Genomic DNA, 19,194 nt, shown 5'->3' on the forward strand with positions numbered 1-19,194 from the left:
ATGTTCCTGCTGTGACAATCATGGAGCTGTAAGCCAGCCCCAGCTAGACGTTTTCCTTTGTAAGAGTTGCCACGGTCATGGTGTTTCTTCACAGCAATAAAACTCTGACTTATGGCTACCCTGATTTTTTGAGGCTACTAAAATAACTGTAAACAAAGCCCAAAATGTAATAATAATAAAAGAAGTCAAAATCTCAAATAAATAAACAAATAAATAGCAAGTAATCAAGTAGTGTCTTTCTTCAGATGTAGGCCAATGGTACTGAGGACTATTGGGCACTCCTCTATGTAGGCTCCACCCATGGGCTTCCTCATGAAACTAAGAGAACAGCATGCCACTGCTACCCATCTCTCCACCAGGCTACTACCCTCACCACTCTAGCCACCCTGGCCATCCCCACACTTACCGCTCTCCCACTTGCTGCCATTTGGCCTAAAATGCCCTCCTCAAGGTTGGGTTTTTACCATCCAGTGTCATCTCTCTCTCAGTGGCACTAGCCACTGCCCTAACTGGCCAGCTCCTACGGCAGTTAACCTGAGGTTGCTTTGAATGATACAGAAGGTGCTTCCCATAGAAACAGGCAACAGTAAATTAAGGATAAAACTCTTTTATTGGAGACACAGGTCTCTCTTACGGCATTATGAATGAATGTTCCCCATCACGGGAACTCCACCTTTCCAGGGTTAACTTGAGAATATGTGGCATAACAGAAATCACTCAGTGACTATGAGAATGAGTGGGAATATACTTCAAGGAGTCACTGTCCTCAGCTGGGCCATGTAAGGAAGGGACCCAGGGAAGCACGTAACAGAGTGGCAGCAGGACTGCAACAATTTATACTGCTTACCGGGTCCCAGAGAAACAGACTAATTACACGTGAGACAGTAGGAAGGAGACCGCTGCCCACTCCAGTCGAGTCACTGATAATCATGTGAGACCTCAAAACAATTTCAAAAGCAGCGACAACTTAACTGGAATGACCGGCATCTGCTGTTTAACAGACAACCCTCATATGCAATGGCAAGTGTTTGGTATGCTACGTATGTTAAAGATTCATTTAAAAAACCAGAACCCTGCTTAACGTGGTCTACTCTAACTGAGGTCTAAACAACGCCCTCAATGGTTAGGTCCGTGAGAATTAATACATATGGTCTGGTACATGGAAGTTTTTGTTATGGTGGGATTCGCATATCCCAGGCTAAACTTTCAACGTAGCCAAGGATGACCCTGATTCAGACCCTCCTGTCTCCACCTCTGGGGTGTAGGATTACAGGCATGTACCACTTATCAACTTTACTTGGTTTTGGGGACCAAACTTGGGCTTTGTGCACACTGGGCAAGCACTCTAGTCACTCAACTATTATCTGGCTGCAGGACTTTGTCTGTTTGTAGTGGTGGTGGGAATTGAACTTAGGACCTCACGCATGCTAGATAAGCACTCTACCACAGAGCTATCATCATAGACAGGTACATCAAGTTTTATCTGCTTCATGAAAATTCAAATGTAACGAAGTATTTTCTGGCTAAGTGAACATGTTCATAAGAAATTTCTGAGAAAATCCAAATGGCTAGCCACAATTTTCTTAAAAGAATAGAAAGGAAGGGAGCAGACTAGGATGAGAGAAACATAGAAATTAAGCATGAGTTGACAAAGATTCCAAGCACGAAGGAAAATGTTACTAGACATGCGGAGAATGAAGTCAGCACACTGCAGTAAGCAATGTGCCATGCTCAGTCCTAGGTCCCTCAGAGCCCTGAAGGGCGCTGGGAAGACTCACAGCTGCAAGAGGGGCTCAGAGGGCCTGTCATGGAAGCACACCCTTTGCAAAGCGATGGCAGTTAGACCACGACCAGCCACTACATACAGAAAGGACTTAGTAGTGGCTCTGGGAAATAAAACAAGACAGCACGGTCACTGCTGGGTCACTGGGAGCACCCAGATAAAGTCAGCAGCACTTTCCGTGTGTTAACCTCCACAGCAGGCTGGAGAGGCGGCTCACAACCATCTGTAAAGAGATCCAATGCCCTCTTCTGGTGTGTCTGAAGACAGCTACAGTGTACTTATATATAATAAATGAATAAATCTTAAAAAAAAAAAAGCCTCCGCAGCAAAGAACACTTCTCCGTAACTCCTTGCTGATGCACAGCTCACAGAGAAATGAGAGGAGAGCCGACATCCCCACCTGCACACCCTGGGCTGAAGGTCAGAACACCTTGACTTTTCCTCCAAAGACACGTTTTAACTTGCAGGTGCTACACTACAGAGTACACTTCCACATTTATAAACTGGTAAGAGTAAAATAAAGGACAATCTATTTTATTGGGGACACAAATCCAAGGTTACAGTTGGAACAAGAATGGTATCCTCACTGGCACTTAGGGGCCCTCGCCATCCTGCGGCACCTACCCTGTGTGTGAGAACACCCCAAGGTCCCACACCAGTCCCTCTAGGGATGAAACGATGTGGCCAAGGATATACTCTAAGAGGGCTCTGCGGCCAGGACAAAGGGCAACGCCGCAGAAGCGAAGCTGCGGTCCACTGCCAGGCGCCGTGTACACCTTACTATAAGCAGGAAGCTACAGTTATTTTGGGATATTTACTTAGGTTAGAGGAACATTATCACTCATGTTTTAGAAAGCCTCTCGGGTGCATGTAATAAAACAAATGTTTTCTTTGAGGGTCTTTTATGTAAACCAATTGAATGATCTTCTATGAGGATAAATGTGCTCTAGCAAACTCTGCCAAGAAATAAATTTTTATAACACCAATTCCAGTAAATTATGTTTTAAAAGTGAAGTGTGTTCCCAGAGAAGGCAAGGTCGTGGTGGTGGGAGAAATCTAACTTACTCTGCAGTGAGATCCCTCTGCAGACAAGACACCTGTGGTCCACCTTTCCACCCACTTGACTCAGGTAGCATCTAAGGCTCCATGACCACAACTCCTGTTTCCAAACATTTCCCCAAATTAATGAAATTAGGCAAGACCAAGAGAACATGCATAGTCTAAAGTCGGTATGGCTGGCTCAAGGGAGAGAGGATGTTTGCCAGGTGTATTTTGGGGTCCTGGGAGCCAGGCGTGGGGGTCACACCTTTAATCCCACTGCTTAGGAAGCAGAGACAGGCTAGCCTGGACTACACAGCAAGCTCAAGGCCAGCCAGGGGACCCTCTTTCAAGAATAAAATAAGTAAATCTAGGGGTCGGAAGGATGGTATGTACTTGAGCTTCAGGGGTTCGACGCCCCCTTCTGGACATTCTGGGTGAGCACACATGTGGCAGATAGCGCATTCGTTCTTATTCTCTCTCACACCCACATAAGCAAAAATAATCTTTAAAAAAAAAAAAGAATTCTAGGAATTAAGTAATTTTGCCTAAAGAGGGCAAAAGAAATAATGAATCACTTTTCTGGATAAATACAATGAAATCTTTTAGCTGAGAACAGAAACATCTTTTTTAACTGAAAAACCATCCCCTTTTCTGTGTTCTGTAACGTGGATCTGTACAATGTGGTCAGCACCACACCTGGGGTTGTGCTGTGCAGTGAGGACTTGCTGGCTGACTTCCCTGTGCCCGGCAGGCATCATGCTAGGCTTAATGGCCACTCTATCTGAGAACAGCCAGCCACCACTTCCTGACATTCCCTCTCCACTATCACACTAGGGAAGTGTGGATAGCTAAGTGTAAGCAAGATGTTCAAGCCCCACAGAGCTCCTCGGCCATCCCCCTCTCTCTGAGTGAGTCACAGGCCTCCCCATCCACCAGATTCAACAGTGAGGTCTACCAAACATCCTCAAAATATTCCTGAGTCCCAACCCCTGTACCTAACTTCTATTTGACACCTTAGTTCGGATGCCTGGTGGGAAACAACCTCACACCCACTTTGTCTGAACAGTCATTTCCAGCCTGACTTCCCAGCACACGGAGCCTGGCTCTAGGCCAGGTTTTACTGCCCTTCAGCCCACGGCTGAGGTAAGTGTCACTTGTAGCTCAACATCAAGAAGGGCTCCCCCAACTCTTTACCGTACCCGAGCCTCCTCTTCTGTCTCCTCACTGGACCTTCTCACAGCACTTTGGCCTGGCTTCTTCCTGTCTTCTCTGAGTACTTTGCTGGAGTGTATTTATAAGTCTGAAAGCACACCTACACACACACCCACACCCACACCCACACACACACACACACCCAATGGTCCTTTATCACTGTACTCCACAAGTTCTTTCCTACCAGCCATCACATCACGAGGTGTACAAATCCCTTTATTGCTGTCTGTATTGCCCACTGTGCTGGCTAGATTTATGTCAACCTGATACAAGAGTCATCTGGGAAGTGGAAACCCAATTAAGAAACTGCTCCTGGCAAGCCTGTGGAGCGTTTTCTTGATTAATGATTGATGTGTGAGGATCCAGCTCACCGTGGACGGTGCATCCCTGAGTCGTGTAAGGAAGCAGTTTGAGCAAATCATGAGAAGCCAGCCAGATGGATCGCAGCAGCCCTCCATGGTCTGTTTCAGTTCCTAACCTGACTTCCCTCAAGTTGCATGGTCTTTATCACAGCTATAAACACCTTAACAAAAGACACCTACTAAAGTCCACGGTCCACAGCTCTGGCTTAGCCCTGCAGAGCAATGGCAGTACTCAACACAGTTTACAGCTGCCACACTGAGCAATTTTCTTCTTTCTGCTAATAAGATTATCCCAAACTGTTTTTTCTAGGTTTTGCTTTTGTTTTTGTTTTGATTGTTTGTTTTGAGACAGAGTCTCATTCTGTAGCACAGGCTATGCCCAAACTCAAGGCAATCTTCCTGCTTCAGACAAGTGCTGATATTAGAGGTATGATATATCATATCAAGTTCAAGTCTTTTTCTGTAAGATTTACTGGGGTATACCCCACACAAGCTTTCCATCTATCATCTAAACAGACACAAATGCCTAAAGTCCTGACAGTATCAGTCGTCATCATACCAATGCCAAGAGCCCTACTGAGACCACACCATTGATTAATATTACAGGAAACAGTACTGACACAGTCCAGGCTGGGGAAGTCTGATGTGACACTAGTGGTCAAGCTGCTTCTGGACACTATGCAAGAGCTGGATGACATCAGCACTTCTCTTCTCATCTGTCATGTTACTAACTTGTCAAGTTCACACACTCTGACAGGCAGAGGGCCCTGCCCCAGGCAGCACCATGGCTCCCAAAGGCTCCCCCATGCGATATGGGTTCTGGAAAGCTACTCACAGTCACATGAGCATATTAAAGGGAAGACTGGTTTGAATATAGCAGCTCCAGCATTCATTAGCCTCCCAAGCACAGGTCTGATGAGCTCCTAGCCTCCAAGAGGAGGAGGTGCCCGGGGTGAGAAGGACAAGCTGCACCAGGTACCAGGCCCGCCCTGTGTCTCACTCAAGGCAGGGCTGAGTGAGCGGATGCGTGAGAACGGTTTCCTATGTAAGCCCTATTGCACTCTACTGGTGACAGGAGCGCATCAGACATCTCAGGAGGGTCAGTTCCAGCTCCTCTAACAGCCACCTGTTTGGGACGGCTTTAGGGTACTGGACCCCAGTTTATTTAGCATCCCTACACCACTGCTTCCTTGTAGACAACCTTATAAAACGAAAGTGTACACTATGCTATTTTTTAAATTCTACTACCGGTCCAGTATGGAGAACAGACCACATCTGTTTTTATTTAAATCACACTGATGTCCTGCCCCTCTGTGACTCTGGAGGGCCCAAACTGCCAACAATGCCCGGGGCCAGGGACAGCTGTGAGACAGCTTCCCCAACTCTTCTTTGCGTTCTTTGTTAAACAATGTAGGAAGATGTTCTGTGACCCCTCAGGTTGACACCAGTCACTTCCAGTTTATGAGTTCAATTCGCAGTGAGGATCGACCGTTTCTAGGCACCACAGGGATGCGGAGACAGCGCAGTCCCTGCTCTCACGGGAGGGCAGGCAGGAGGCAGATGCCGCTGCTCCGAGGTGGAGTGAGTGCTCCCACACCGAGAGCTGTCCCCCACCACACCTGCAGCCTTCGCCAATAGCTCAACTCCACATTCTACCTTCTTTTTTTCTGTTTAAAAACTGTCCCATCTTCCTCTTGTCCCTCCATCCTTCTCTGTTTGCTTTCCCTTTTTGGTCTATTACAAAAAACACAAACAAACAAACAAACAAACAAAACAAAACACTGAAACCCAAAACCAAAAACCACACTGAGAAGCTCCCAGAGCCATGGCGGCCCTTCCTGTTCCTGGCTTCCTCTTTTTCCAGATCTTTCTTTACCTGTCCTTCATTACAGACATTCCTCAGAACACGGTTCTATCTGGAACTTGCTATGTAGCCCACAATTGCTCCTCCTGCCTCAGTCTTCCCTGTGCTGTTACTGTGGTTTGTGACCAGCTTTTAGAACACAAATGCTAGCCCTCTTCTTCCCGGAGGATCTCATCCACTTCACCATCAAAAACTTTCCAAACTCATGTGGAAAGTCACCTTCAGCCTTCGCACCTTTGACTCAGGCATACTTCACCACTTCATTCACACTCTATGAGAGTTAAACAAAGAAACCACGTGTCCTGGTCAGCTCTGGCTGTGAGGCTGACAACCTACGATCATCCGGGACTCTCAAGAGAGAAACCACTAGGACTGATGTGTCTGTGGGGAATTGTCCTTTTGATTGTTATAAGGAAGGCCTAGCCCACTGCAGGTGGCAACACTCCCTAGCCAGGCCTGTCCTGGGCTGTCTAAGGAAGCTGACCAAGCATTGCCTGCACACGCCAGCAAGCAGAACTCTATGGCTTCTTCTGCTTGTTTCCTTGGTCAGAGGTGATGCAGTATGGACCAGCTGGCAGACCTGCTCTGATGTGTCTCAATGACAGATAGAATAAAAGGCTTTCTACCCTAAGTTGGTTTTGGTCATGGTATTTATCTCATCAATAATGAAACTAAGAACTATACAAATGTAAAGTTTCCATAGACAGTTGAAGTATATTACACTAGTCTCCCGATGTCTTTCTTTTATAGCTCTGAAATCTTTCAATTGAAAAGTTGGGGGAAACCTACAGGGTCAGAAACAAAAACGTAAGTCATCGCCTTTGCCTCTTGAAGAATTTATAGTCTACTTAATTTGCCTAATCTAACCTAAACGCAGACAGAGCTGAGAGTTCAATAATTGATCAAATAAGCTCAGATATAAAATCAAACTACAATCATGGTCTACTCTGTGGCAGCAACATGCTCGACACTATATATGATCCACAGAACAACGTTGGGGACAGAACTTGCCTCTCTAAGCCATTTTTCCTGTCCTAGCTTCTGTGCTACTCAAACCCAAAACCCCTGTTTCCCTTCAGCAGGCAAGTTTCCTGGTTCTTCTGGTTCAAGCCTGCTGCTGCCTGTTTCCCAAGACCTCTGGCCTCGCACTACAGCACCAACTAAGTCTACTGCTTCCTACTCAGCCTCATGCTGTCCTTGTCTTTGTCAAATTGTTTCATCAACATTTCATTTCCCACTCAAAAGTTTCCAAGATTCTCTAATGTCTTCTCTAAAGTGAAATGCAAGCCCGTGGCTTGACAGAGGAGCTCACATTTTACTCTCCTTACACCCTCCCACTTGTTCTGCACTCTGAAGCCAAAGGCTCACCCGCCATGTGACAGCTCTCCCTGCCTGCCCTCCACCACGTTTGCTGGCAGCTTCCTCCAGTGAGTCTACATCTCACTCTTCAATCCAATCCTCCTGAAATCTTCCCAGATGAGTAAGTGCTCCAGCCGCGGGCTGCGCAGTGAGGGCAAAGCCATCTCTCTCTTCTGCCCTCACACCAAGGCACTGGTGGCTACTACGTCAATACCTCAGCACCGCTCACAGATGATGAACCACCTCATGTACAACAAGCAATAAGGCTGTGGCGGAGACAATGGGTGCCTTTCCTTAAAACCACTTTCACCTCTTGAGCTACAAGGATTTTTTAAAAAAAACATTTAACAATATTGTTTTACTGTGTTTTAAAATACTTTTTTAAAGATTTATCTACGTGCATGTTTCTGTGTGAGTGTGGCTACCTGTGAAGACCACAAGAAAGCACCGGACCCCTCGGAGATGGAATTGTGGGTAGTTGTGAATCCTCTCACACACCCCAGCCCCTAAAGAGCAGCCCTCTCAGGGAATCACCTCTGTCCTATTGTGGTTTTACATACACAACCGACTATATACAATTTAGCATTTTAACATTCTAAGTGTACGATTCAGTGACACTATTACATCTGCAACACTGTACAACTACTGACACTATCCTGCTCCAATGCGTTCACTATTCAATACAGAAACTTTAATGATTCATAACTCCTTACCAGGAGGCAAAGCAGGAGGATGATGAATTCAGAGCTAGCCTAGTTACACAGCAAGAACCTGTCTCAAAGCAAGGGAGTGCTAGCAGGAAGCGGGAACCTCAGCATTTGCAGGTGGAAGCAGGAAGACGAGGAGCTCAGTCATCCTCACGAAACAGCAAGTTCAAGGTCAGCCTGAGCTACATGAAGACAAAGTTGGGCTTCCAAACACTGAGAGGTAGACAAGATAAGCAATGGGCCCTCTTAGCCGAGAGGATAAGGCTGAGAACTATGAGACAGATGTACTGCTTGTTTTTCTGGGCTTTTTTTGGTTGCTCTTTGGTTTTACAAGACAGGGTCTCTCTCTGTATCCCTTGCTGTCCTCGAATTCTGTTTTGTTTTGTTAATTATGTTGTTTCACCTCAAAATTCTTTAAAAGGAAAAAAATGTATCTGTATGTAATATAACTCTGGGTGGGGAAGGTACTGACTCAATGTTACATAGTCAAATAAATAAAAAAAGTAAAATAAAAACACTTGTCAAATAAAATAACATTATATAGAGAAAAGTTCATTTTTGCTACCCTCTGTCCGTGCTTAAAAGGCTTAGTGACTTCTCAAAAATACTTTATCTGTAATGACAGCAACCAAAATTCTGAACTTTAGGTTTCCATTAGCACTAGAGCCTTGCTTATAATATAGACATTCCTATCAAAACTAAAGTAGAAAGGACTTAGGCAAAATAGCCACTTATGATGAGTAACTTACTATCCAAAACCATTCATGTTTAGTCATCCAGCTAGCGATCAATTTAGCAAAGTATGGGCTGTGGGCTACAAATGACAGCTACACAATGAGCCTCGTGGCTCAGACACCACGGCTTCTAGAGGGCATGGTTTTTCTGAAATGGAGCGAGCTGTGGAACTGCTACAGGAGTCACAATTTCCTCCTTCAACAAGAGCCAATGATAGATAAACAGCATAACCAAATGCACGGTGAACTCCAGAAACAGTTAATTCCTTACGCATGCACACGCACACACTCGCGCACACACTCGCGCACACACTCGCACACACACGGGGGGGGTGGGGAGAAAGAAGGAGAAAGATTCATACATATCACTAAAACAGTTTGATATTTGAAAGTAAGAATTTAATTTACATTGCAATATAAATCAATTTATATTTATTTATATTTTTCAAAGTCTCTGGGGCTAGTGATGGCTCAGTAGCTAAGGGTCTTGCTTAGGTAAGGGGACCCAAATTCCATTTCAGAATTCACGATGGGAGCTCAGAACCACCCGTATGTAACTCCAGAGGTCAATGCCTTCTTTTGACTTCCATGAGCATTAACACAAACCCATACTCAGAAACACATGTGTACAGAATTTATATATAAAAATCTACTCAATACAATTAATTTCTCGTGCAACATATTTAGCAACTGCAACTCACACAAGGTTCGGGGATCAGCAACTTGGGGTGCAAACTGTTTTGTGGAGTGCAGATGCTAGCAAGAACAAGCAGCACGCCTCTGGCCTCTGGTGCAGAGAGCGCTCCTGCACAGTAGGTCGCTGCCCCCTGGGAGGATACTGTACGCCCCTGCTGTGCTTTAACAAAGTAATGTGTCTAAACTTAAATCCACACACTCATGCTGACAGAATGAAGTCCTGGAAAGGGTAAAACTACCTCAAACTCAGTAAGTGAAAACCAATTTTCCAGTTTATTCAATAACTTATAGTTTCACTGTGAAGCACTGAGTACTAATGCTGAGGTACACCAGAAAAACATTAATGTACCACTTAATTCACATGTCTTAATTGTATCACTTAATTCACACGTCTTAATTGGAAGCCGACTTCAAAAGCATCCAAGCATCTATTCTGTCTCCAACAAGAAAGGCCATCAAAATATTAAATAGTTACGTCTTATAGAGAGGCAGGGAGGATGGCTCAACAGGTAGGCACTTGCCCCCAAGTCTGATAGCCTGAGTTGGGTCCCTAAGACCCACACGGTAGGACTTCTCCAAGTTGTCCTCTGACATTCTTATGTACACTGTGGCACATGTGCGTCCTCACACATACACAACATGAATAAATGCTATTTTAAACACTGGTTTTCACTTCTATACAGGCAGCAGCACAAAATATAAAGTCAAACTCGGACAAGAGCTAAGGACTGAAACCACAGCATAACACAGGGCGGTAACACCAGGAAGGCAGTCAAAAGCAGAAACTCAAATTCGTTATCACTTAAAACGGTGGTTCTCAACCTGTGGGTCCTGACCTCCTACCACAGGGGTCGCATAGCAATATCCTGCCTATCAGATATTCACATTAACATTCATAACAGTAGCAAAGCTAGTTACAAAGTAGCAGCAGAAACAATTTTATATGGTCCGGGGTTCCCACAATAGAAGGAGCTGTATAAAGGGTCACAGCAGTAGGAAGGTTGAGAATTAGACTTACAATCCAGTGGGGAAATCTCCAGAAATTAAAGCAGATGCTATTTGTAAAGGGCAGCTTAAAATAGACACCTGTGGAAAATAAAGATCCCTTGTGCATTCTTGGAAATCACTCTTCCCAAAATGTCTGAGTGGCAAGGTCTGCCACGCCACTGTGATGCAGTGCACGGCACCCCCAGGTGTGGGTAATGCTCAGGACTTCAGTTTGAAGGCGCAATTATTTACAAAGACAAAAAGTCCTTCATGCTTCAGAAACACAAACCTCTCACAGACAAACCCGCTACAACATGGACTCAAGCGTACTTATCCTGCTTCTGAAAGACGACTATCTCGTGAAAATCTTCAAATTGTTTACGGTTTTAAATCTGATAGCACTCACTCACGAGAAAGCCACTCTGTGTCTGAACGACCGATACTCGCTGGAAGCTACAGGTTCTAATGTGAGCAGCCAGAGCTGTTGAGGCTCAGCGGAGCCACACACAGGGGAGCTGACACCAACAGCAGCGGCAGCTACCGCACGGACCTGCCGTAGGGAATGTCTGATCCACACAAACAACCCAGGGAAGCCTGGGCTTGCGTCTTTTAATAGTTCTCTAATTCTCAACCACTGAAAAATGACCAGCCACAGAAGAAACCATGAGAACAATGAGAGACTCAGTTAAAGAGCATGGTCTAACTAACTTTCAGCTGGTAGAGTACATGCATGAGGCCCTGAGATTAGCCTGGTATAAAGCCAACACGACACCCCACACCTGTAAGGCCCGTGCTAGGGGCAAGGTAATGACAGGAGAATGAAACACTCAAGGTTACCCTCAGCTAGACATTGTTTGAGGCCAGCCTGAAACGCTGTCTCGAGAAAAAAAAAAAAAAGTACCTAATACTGAAAATAACTTTCCTACAAATCAGGACAAAATTCCAAAATGTACCACAAATTCTGGTCAATATTATGAACAAATTCTTACAAAACAGAAGCACTAGGGCAGAGCAGAAGGCTCGAGAGGAAGCCGCTTTCGGCTCCAGCCTGGCAGCCCGAGTTTATCCCTAACAGCTACATAAAGGTAGGAGCGACCAACCCCACGAAGTTGTCCTTTAATCTCCACATGCAGCCGCGCACAGAGAAGTAAGTCAATAGCAACACGAAATTCTGCTCTTAATCCACCAGTCGTGGTTTTAAAACATGAGTGCTAAAAGCAAAATATTTCATTTAGCTCCCACCCTACATGTCTGTGCATACTTGCTGTGTATCCACTAATACTTGCCGTCACTTCTACCTATGAACTTAAAGCACCAGTGAAACCTCGCCTTCATTCAAGGCTGATCCTGGCTCAGAGATTTTTTTTAAACCTCCATGATTCAAGTATCAGTTTAGACAAATCATCATGACTTCTTGCCACCTTGACTCAAAAATGCAAAACTGGTGATTTTAAATAAAGCTAATTGAAAGCTGGCTTCAAACTGTTTTCACACTAGATGAAGCAACATCAACAAAAACATCACCTTTTAAGAGTTTAAATTAAAAGTTTAAAGCAAAATTATTCTACTAAGGTCACTAGCTACTTCCGGAATTGCTTTGCAAACTCAAAACAGAATCGCATATGAGAGTAGGTCTGAGGGCCAGCTTGTTCTCACCGCACGCTCCAGCATCTTAGAGCTGTGGTAAGGTTATTCCAGCGAAGTAATAAGAACACAAAATGCCCCAAAACTGCACGTGTAAAGGCCGACCTCGCCTATAGCTACACTACAGCAGGCAAGCTCCTTTACCTAACCTCAGTTTTGTTCCTATACACAAGTGCCCACTCCATGGAAACCCATCACGTCTCTCTCAGCAGACCTCAGCCTGCTGCATGCCATACCCACTGACACACACACATTTCATCTGATGTTAGCACCACACCATGCACAGGCCATAGAAGAAAAGCAAAACTCACTAATAGAAAGCACAAGATAGAAGAATTTTAAGACAATCCATAGGTAGCTTACCTGCAGTTTGGCGGAGGGTCTAAAGTGATGTCTGCCAGCTCCTTCTGGATCCTGGGAGATCAGGAAACAAGGTTAGTCAGAAGCCCTTCCAGAATCAGGTCGGTAGCCCACCTTACCTCCACTGCGGAAGGAGAGGATACCCAGAGGTCCCAGGCTGGGGAGACTTCCCAGTGCAGGGGAGCAGCTTGCAGGCTCTCCCACCCTTGACAGCATAGGGCTTCCAATACTGCCAAGCACACAAAAACAGTTGCCCTCCGTGTTTTCCATGTAAACAGTTTGAGTCTCCCCTGGGATTCCCAGACCTGGGACCCAGCAGTGGTTGTCAGGTCTGGTCTCCCTGCCCGAACCTGGACCTCTTGCTCCCTAAACAGTGACTCCACTCAGCAGCCCCACCCCCAGGCCAGGCCCATCGTTCTGAGTCTCCCAGCAGACCACCAACCCGTCAGGTACCCTCCACCCTCCTCAGGCCAGGACCCCGCACACCAGCGCCCCCTGCAGGCCGGGACCCGCCACATCAGCGCCCTCAGCAGGTCAGTGCTGCTCAGACCCAGACCCTGCCCGCACCGGGGCACAGTGGCCTGCCGGCAGAGCCAATATGGCCGCTCGGGGCCCTAGTGACCGCCACCGTCAAGGGTCGAGCGGCCCAGGAAGTGCTGGGTGGGGCCGAGGACGGCAGGACCCCCAGCGGCCCCGCACAGGTGCACCGCCGCCTGCACCCTTCGGGAGCACTGGCCGGTGCCCAGCCCCGGACTTCCCGGCCGCCCGGGCCGAGGACGAGCTTGCTCGGGCAGCCCCAGCCCTGCAGGCCCGCATTGGTCTCTCCGCACCTCCTCACCTCACAAAGAGCCCATCCCCCACCCTTAGGCCGAAGCCACTGACAGTTCACACCGGGCCCTGGCCTTTGTCTCCTCTTCTGCTAACTCAGGCGCTGAGGGCACCAGTTAAAACGACAAACTTTGGGGCCTTAAGCTACTTCTCCTAAAGGGAGACTATGTATAACTTCTCATCCTAACGGGCAACTTAAAAATCCACCAAGGCAAAAAAGAGGACAACAAGCAAACTCGGCGATCTGAATGACAATGGGTGTTTTTCCCTTTCCAGTGGTTTTCAGAGGGTAAGAAGAAGCCTGCTATGAAGCACTGACATTTTTAGCTGGTACTTCTTCCGAGTTAAAAGGAAAACAAATTGAGTGGTGCCTGGGGAAGTTCTTCAAAGTTTCCTATTGAAGAGACTTCCTGTCCCTCCAAATGTGGTCCCGTTTAGAACATCCAATCTCTACTGACATTATTAGTGTCCTGCTAAATTCTACCACTTCCAGTAAGAATCCTGGTCCCTTTAGGCTTGCATCTGGTGTTTCATTCCCAAATGGATGTTAGTTCGGAGGACTAGCTTCCAGATTCCTGTATGTGTTGGAACTAACCATTTTCAGATCTGAAAGCAAATGTGTCCCCCTGAGCTGTAAAAGGAACAAATTGCTCCTTTAATGCTTAGAAGGTGAAGCTTTTAAGGCTGGGGATAGCTCACAGCCAGAGATGCCTGGATCCTACCTGATGACCCCAGTTCAATCCCTGGAATCTACAAGCGGAGAAGAGAACTGTCTTCAGCAATTCGGTCTCTGACCTCCACACGTGTACCCTGACATGCCTGAATCCACACATACATACATGAATACACACAAAATAAAGCTATAAGTTTTTTTAAAGTCCAATACCACTGAGTTTTACTCACTGAGCCTCAAACGCCACCATCTGCAGCATGTCCAGACACTAAGCCAAGGTCTGCAGTGACTCAAAGGCCTGTTTAAAACGTGGGTCCAGCTCTGTGTACTTCCTGCTGGAGACCACGCTCCACAGTGAATGAATCCCCTTACTCTGCCCACATAGGTTTCCTTTTCCACCATCTCCTGGTACACATGACCTTTCCAACTTCATTAGGCAGCACCTACCTTCCAAACCAACACATTTCAACCCACCGTCCTAACTTCTCCCTTTCATCCTGCCCTAGACACCCTTTCCACTTTTTGTCTTTCGATGTTGACCTTAGCTCTCCTTCAACGCACAAAGCCACTGCTGGAACAAGTTCTCTAGGCGTCTAAACCTGCTGTATTCAGGCGAGGACAGCACACTGGCTTGCAGGTAAAGCCGTCACTTGCTGATCCCCAGCTGCCCTTCCCACTTGCCATGTCTCTTTACCAGCTGCTCCCCACTTGTCCCTCGTAGGCCAGGCTGACAAGTAATGGCAGTGGCCGTCCATCTAGTCCCAACGGTTTTCTAAGGGTAGGAACTTCTCCAGTCAACACTCAGTGTCCCCTTTGACAGGAGAAGAAGGTCCAGCTAAAGGCAGCAGGGCTCAGTGCACTATAGTTGGCCTCTTCCTACCCTCCAGAGACCTGGAGAAAGGAAGACTGATCCTACCTGGCATAGCCCTGGGATTACAGGCCTGTGCTACCATTCCTGGTGCTGCTTCATGCCTGCTCGGCCAACACCCTCCCATCTGAGCTACCACAGTTTTACACTTTTTGCTTGGTGTTTTGTTCATGAGACAGAGTGTCGTGGAACTCTCCCTATAGAACAGGCTGACTGAACTCACAGGACATCTACCTGCCTGTTTCCAAGGGCCGAGCTAATCAAAGGCCTGTACCACTACACCCAGAACTAAGTTTCTAGCCTTCTAAGCATACAAGACAAGCTATATCTATGGAGAAATCTATTTTTTTGTGCTATACTGATAAAAAGCAAACTACTTTCTATACCTGTCCATTTTCTTCCTAACACAGTCACAAACGCACCGATTTCTAGCTTAATGCAAAAGCCCCACTGACATCACAGCTCATGTCCTGCACTAGGGCAGGACAGGCCAAAGTGAAACGGAGAGCCTGAGAAGACAGAGAGTGACCAAGAAAGGCCATCCAGAGCAAGACGGATGGACTCTAGGCTCAGGGAGATTCGTAGAGGTCATCAAAGACCCTGGAGGGTCTGAGATATAACCAAAAACCAGAGAAACCCAGAGCAGTTTTATCAAAGCATCAACACTGCTCTCGAGACCTGAACACTAACCATTTAAAATGACTGAAGTCACCATATATCAGTCCAGTTAGGTCACTAAGACACCACACCAAGTTTCTGAATTTCAGGTCAGGGAAAAGGACAGATGAGACTGTCAATCTCTGGGTGCCAGGCTCACTACTCAGCAGAGAGATCCAAAGCCGTTTAGACCTTCCACTTCATTTAAATTCTTTAGAGAATGCCCTTCCCCACCAGCCCACAGTTTCTGTTCCTTACTATGGCCAACTATCTCAACAGAAAGAGAAGGAGTTATGAAAGGACGTCAGGGAGTTCCCAGGTACCTGCTAGAGACTATTTTAAGGATCACAGGGATCAGAGAATGTGACTTAAGGTCGACAGAGGTAAAGTATATCTACCTGCCTATCACACAAAAGACTATCGCTGGCTGAGGTAAGTGACTCACTTCTGTAACCCCAGCAATCGAGAGGCTGAGACAGAAGTTGTGCTGAGTTCAAGGCCAGTTTGGGCCACAAGAGACCCTGTCTAATAAACAAGTCTTCCTGAAAAGTATCAAACTGAAGTTCTTAAACAGAAAAGGAAAAAAAAAAAAATCTCCCCAAAATACCTGAAATAAAATAAGTTTACAGTCACTCAGTGATTCTTTCACTACCTCAACTCTCCAAACAGGTAGAGGCTCCTCAAATTCTGCCATAAAACATCACGTAAATTTCTTTAACCACTAATGGGAGTTAGTTATTCCTTAAGTAATGTATGGGGGGGGGGGAAACCCAGTTCAGAAAACACAACCCCTGCAACAGGTGAAGAGGAAGGAAGATGGTCAGAACTCCTCTTGCCCAGGAAGGTATGCTTAATAATGAAGTATGATGACAGCCTCTGGGAAGTCGTGATTACTAGAACGAAGACTCTGAAATCACACTGCGAGTCACTCATAAAAGTAATGAGGATTCTTGAAACTCCCAACAAGAAACGGACGAGGCCAACCACAACTCCTGCTTGTGGACATGGGCTTTAACAAAACCAGAAGCAGCGAGCAGGAGAGAAAACAGGTGGGACTCCCGTGCCCCATTTTCCTGCCTGAGAACGTCGTCGTTGAAGCCTCCCTCCCTGACATGCAGCACGAGGCGACCGGGAAGCTAGATGCCTGTGGAGAAAGGAGTGGGATACCTCTTGGCACTGGTGGAGAGGAGCTTCGAGTTTTTGCTCATGCTGACTTTACTCTCCTTCTTCTTGGGGGTGCTGCCTTCTTTCTCGGTCTGCTGGTTGGAGGACGAAGATGAGGAAGAGCTGGTGCTGGCCCTCGAATCGTCATCCGACATAGCGAACCCCCCACCCCACCCCGCGAACGGCCCCTGCAGGGGGAGGAAACAAAACAGAAACACAGACCATGCAGGCGCTGCAAAGAGGGAACTCCGCTGTCAGGAGGGCGCGGGCCGGGCCGCCCCGCCGCCCTGCAGAGGCTCCGGGCCCACTGCCGCACCGGCCGAAGAGACGCGGGGGCCGCGATCGCGCGGGGGGTGGCCTGAGGAGGGCCAGGAGCCGTCGCCGCCGTCCCCGAGGCCTCCCGGCGTCCGCTCGAGTTTGGCGAGGTCGGGACGAGCCGAGCAGCCAGAGTGGGTGAGGAAGCCGAGCGTGGGCCGCGTGGGCCGCGGGGACACGGCGCCCGGCCAGGCCCGGCCACGCGGGGCTGCGCTCGCAGGCCGGCGCGCACAATGCGCCCCGGGCGGGCGGGTCCCCGCGGGGACCGGGCCCCGCTGACAGTTCCGCGGCCCCCGCCCCCCGGCCCGCCGCCCCATCCCCGCCGCCCGGCCCTGCTGCCCGTGGCCCGGGTGCCGCCCGCCCCCGGCCCCGCGCCCGCCCGCCCGCCCCAGGGCCCCCTGCACCTCTTTGTGTCTGGCTGCTCCGTGCCGCCGCCGCGGCTGCTGCTGCGGCTGCGGCTGGGCCTGGCCACTCGTGTCTCGCTCTCGCTGGGAGAGAAGCGGAAGTGCAGCAACAGCAACTATTAACCAGGCAATGGCTTCCCCGGCCGCACACGCTCCGCGCCACTCCTCCTCTCCGCCCCGCCCCGCGCCCCTCCCCCGCCGCACCTGGGGGCCGCGGCCCCAGAGCCCCGAGCGACCCCGGCGTGGCCTGGGGACCCGGCGCCGGGCGGAGCCGAGGCAGCCGGGCGGGATTGGGGGACGACTGGGCCCGGTGGAAGCCGGGGAGACCAGGGGAAGTTCTTCCCAGGAGGGCTTTAGGAAAGGGCTGGGGGGTGAGATGGCCGGAGAAGGGAAAAGGTGGTACTCTCCTGGCGAGGACTTTGACTCCTCCCCAAAAGTGATCCGTTTGTAAAGAGAGGGGGGAAAAATCCCCTAACTGGGTTTTCCTTTGGGCTGACACTTGTTCCTCCCTCTGGCAATTGCGTGCTTGGAGCAGAGGTCACGCCTGTGAGAAAAAACCCAGACGGGTTTCTGTTCAGGACACACCAGGCGTGTGCAGTTTTACACTAGATACCCCCCTTCCCCCTGCCCTTCACTTCTTATAGAAAGAATGTGGACTTTTTTTTTTTTTTTAATGTATGCGATTGGAGTTCGTGACAGGTAACCACGACCCGGCATGGGATTGTAATATCACTGGAAATAAACCATGAGCCGATGAATTTTGACAGGATTTGGAATTCTTAGATTAGATATAATGTCTGAGTCTTAGAAATTGGAAAAAAAAAGTTCTAGAAAGCACCCTACTTTCTCTTTACTCCAATATGATGCTATTCAAATAATATTTTTAGAATAGTCACACAGTAATGTCACTAAATTGTTCCTTGTGTGGCACTGTACCGAAGTTTATTTTTTAAAAACATCCCACCATTAAATTAGGACTTCGTTTCTTACCTGTTTGTCGTTTACCCTAAAGGGAACAGACCCCTGCCATCCAAGTACAAGGTCCACACACACACAAGATCTTGTGTCCTGGGCAGACAACTGCACTCAGATTTCCATGGTCCACTTTAAATGACCTCATTCAAATTGCCTCCCATGGCAACCCTGGCTTCAGTTACCACACAGGATATAAAGAAAGCTCACCGCCAGTAGCCAGGAGAGCAGGCATTCTCGCTACCCAGCTAAACCCCTTCTAGCTGTCCATCTGAAACTCCAGCTGTGTTAAGATTCATAACGTAATTACACACTTTATTCCACTCAAATCTTCAAGGAAACCTGCATCTACTAAGAGTTGTCTTCAAATTGTGTGTAAGATTAGTGATAAGACCTCTCCCAGGCCACCATTTGAACCTCCTGTCAGGAGAAAGAACCCTTCCTCTACTACCCAAAGCAAATGATTTGCCCCGTTTGGGACAGAGTTTCTCTGTGTAGCTCTTGCTGTCCTGGAATTCCAGACCAGGCTGGCCTGGAACTCACAGAGATCCACCCGCCTCTGCC

General features: G+C 47.8%; 1 protein-coding gene across 1 annotated transcript in view; it reads right to left on the reverse strand.

Annotated features, from left to right (window-relative positions):
• Window positions 1–17,813, reverse strand: part of Ube2e1 (ubiquitin conjugating enzyme E2 E1) — a 49,349-nt gene extending 31,536 nt beyond the window's left edge. Inside the window, exons 1-3 of the mRNA XM_032918272.1 lie at window positions 17,659–17,813; window positions 16,943–17,129; window positions 12,753–12,803 (exon numbers count right to left, since the gene is read on the reverse strand). Coding sequence (XP_032774163.1) covers window positions 12,753–12,803; window positions 16,943–17,094 — 203 coding nt within the window. The 5' untranslated portion in view covers window positions 17,095–17,129; window positions 17,659–17,813. The remainder of the gene's footprint in view (window positions 1–12,752; window positions 12,804–16,942; window positions 17,130–17,658) is intronic.
• Window positions 17,814–19,194: the final 1,381 nt, after the last annotated feature.

This window comes from Rattus rattus, chromosome 12 (assembly GCF_011064425.1).
Source record: "Rattus rattus isolate New Zealand chromosome 12, Rrattus_CSIRO_v1, whole genome shotgun sequence".
Taxonomy (NCBI): Eukaryota; Metazoa; Chordata; class Mammalia; order Rodentia; family Muridae; genus Rattus; species Rattus rattus.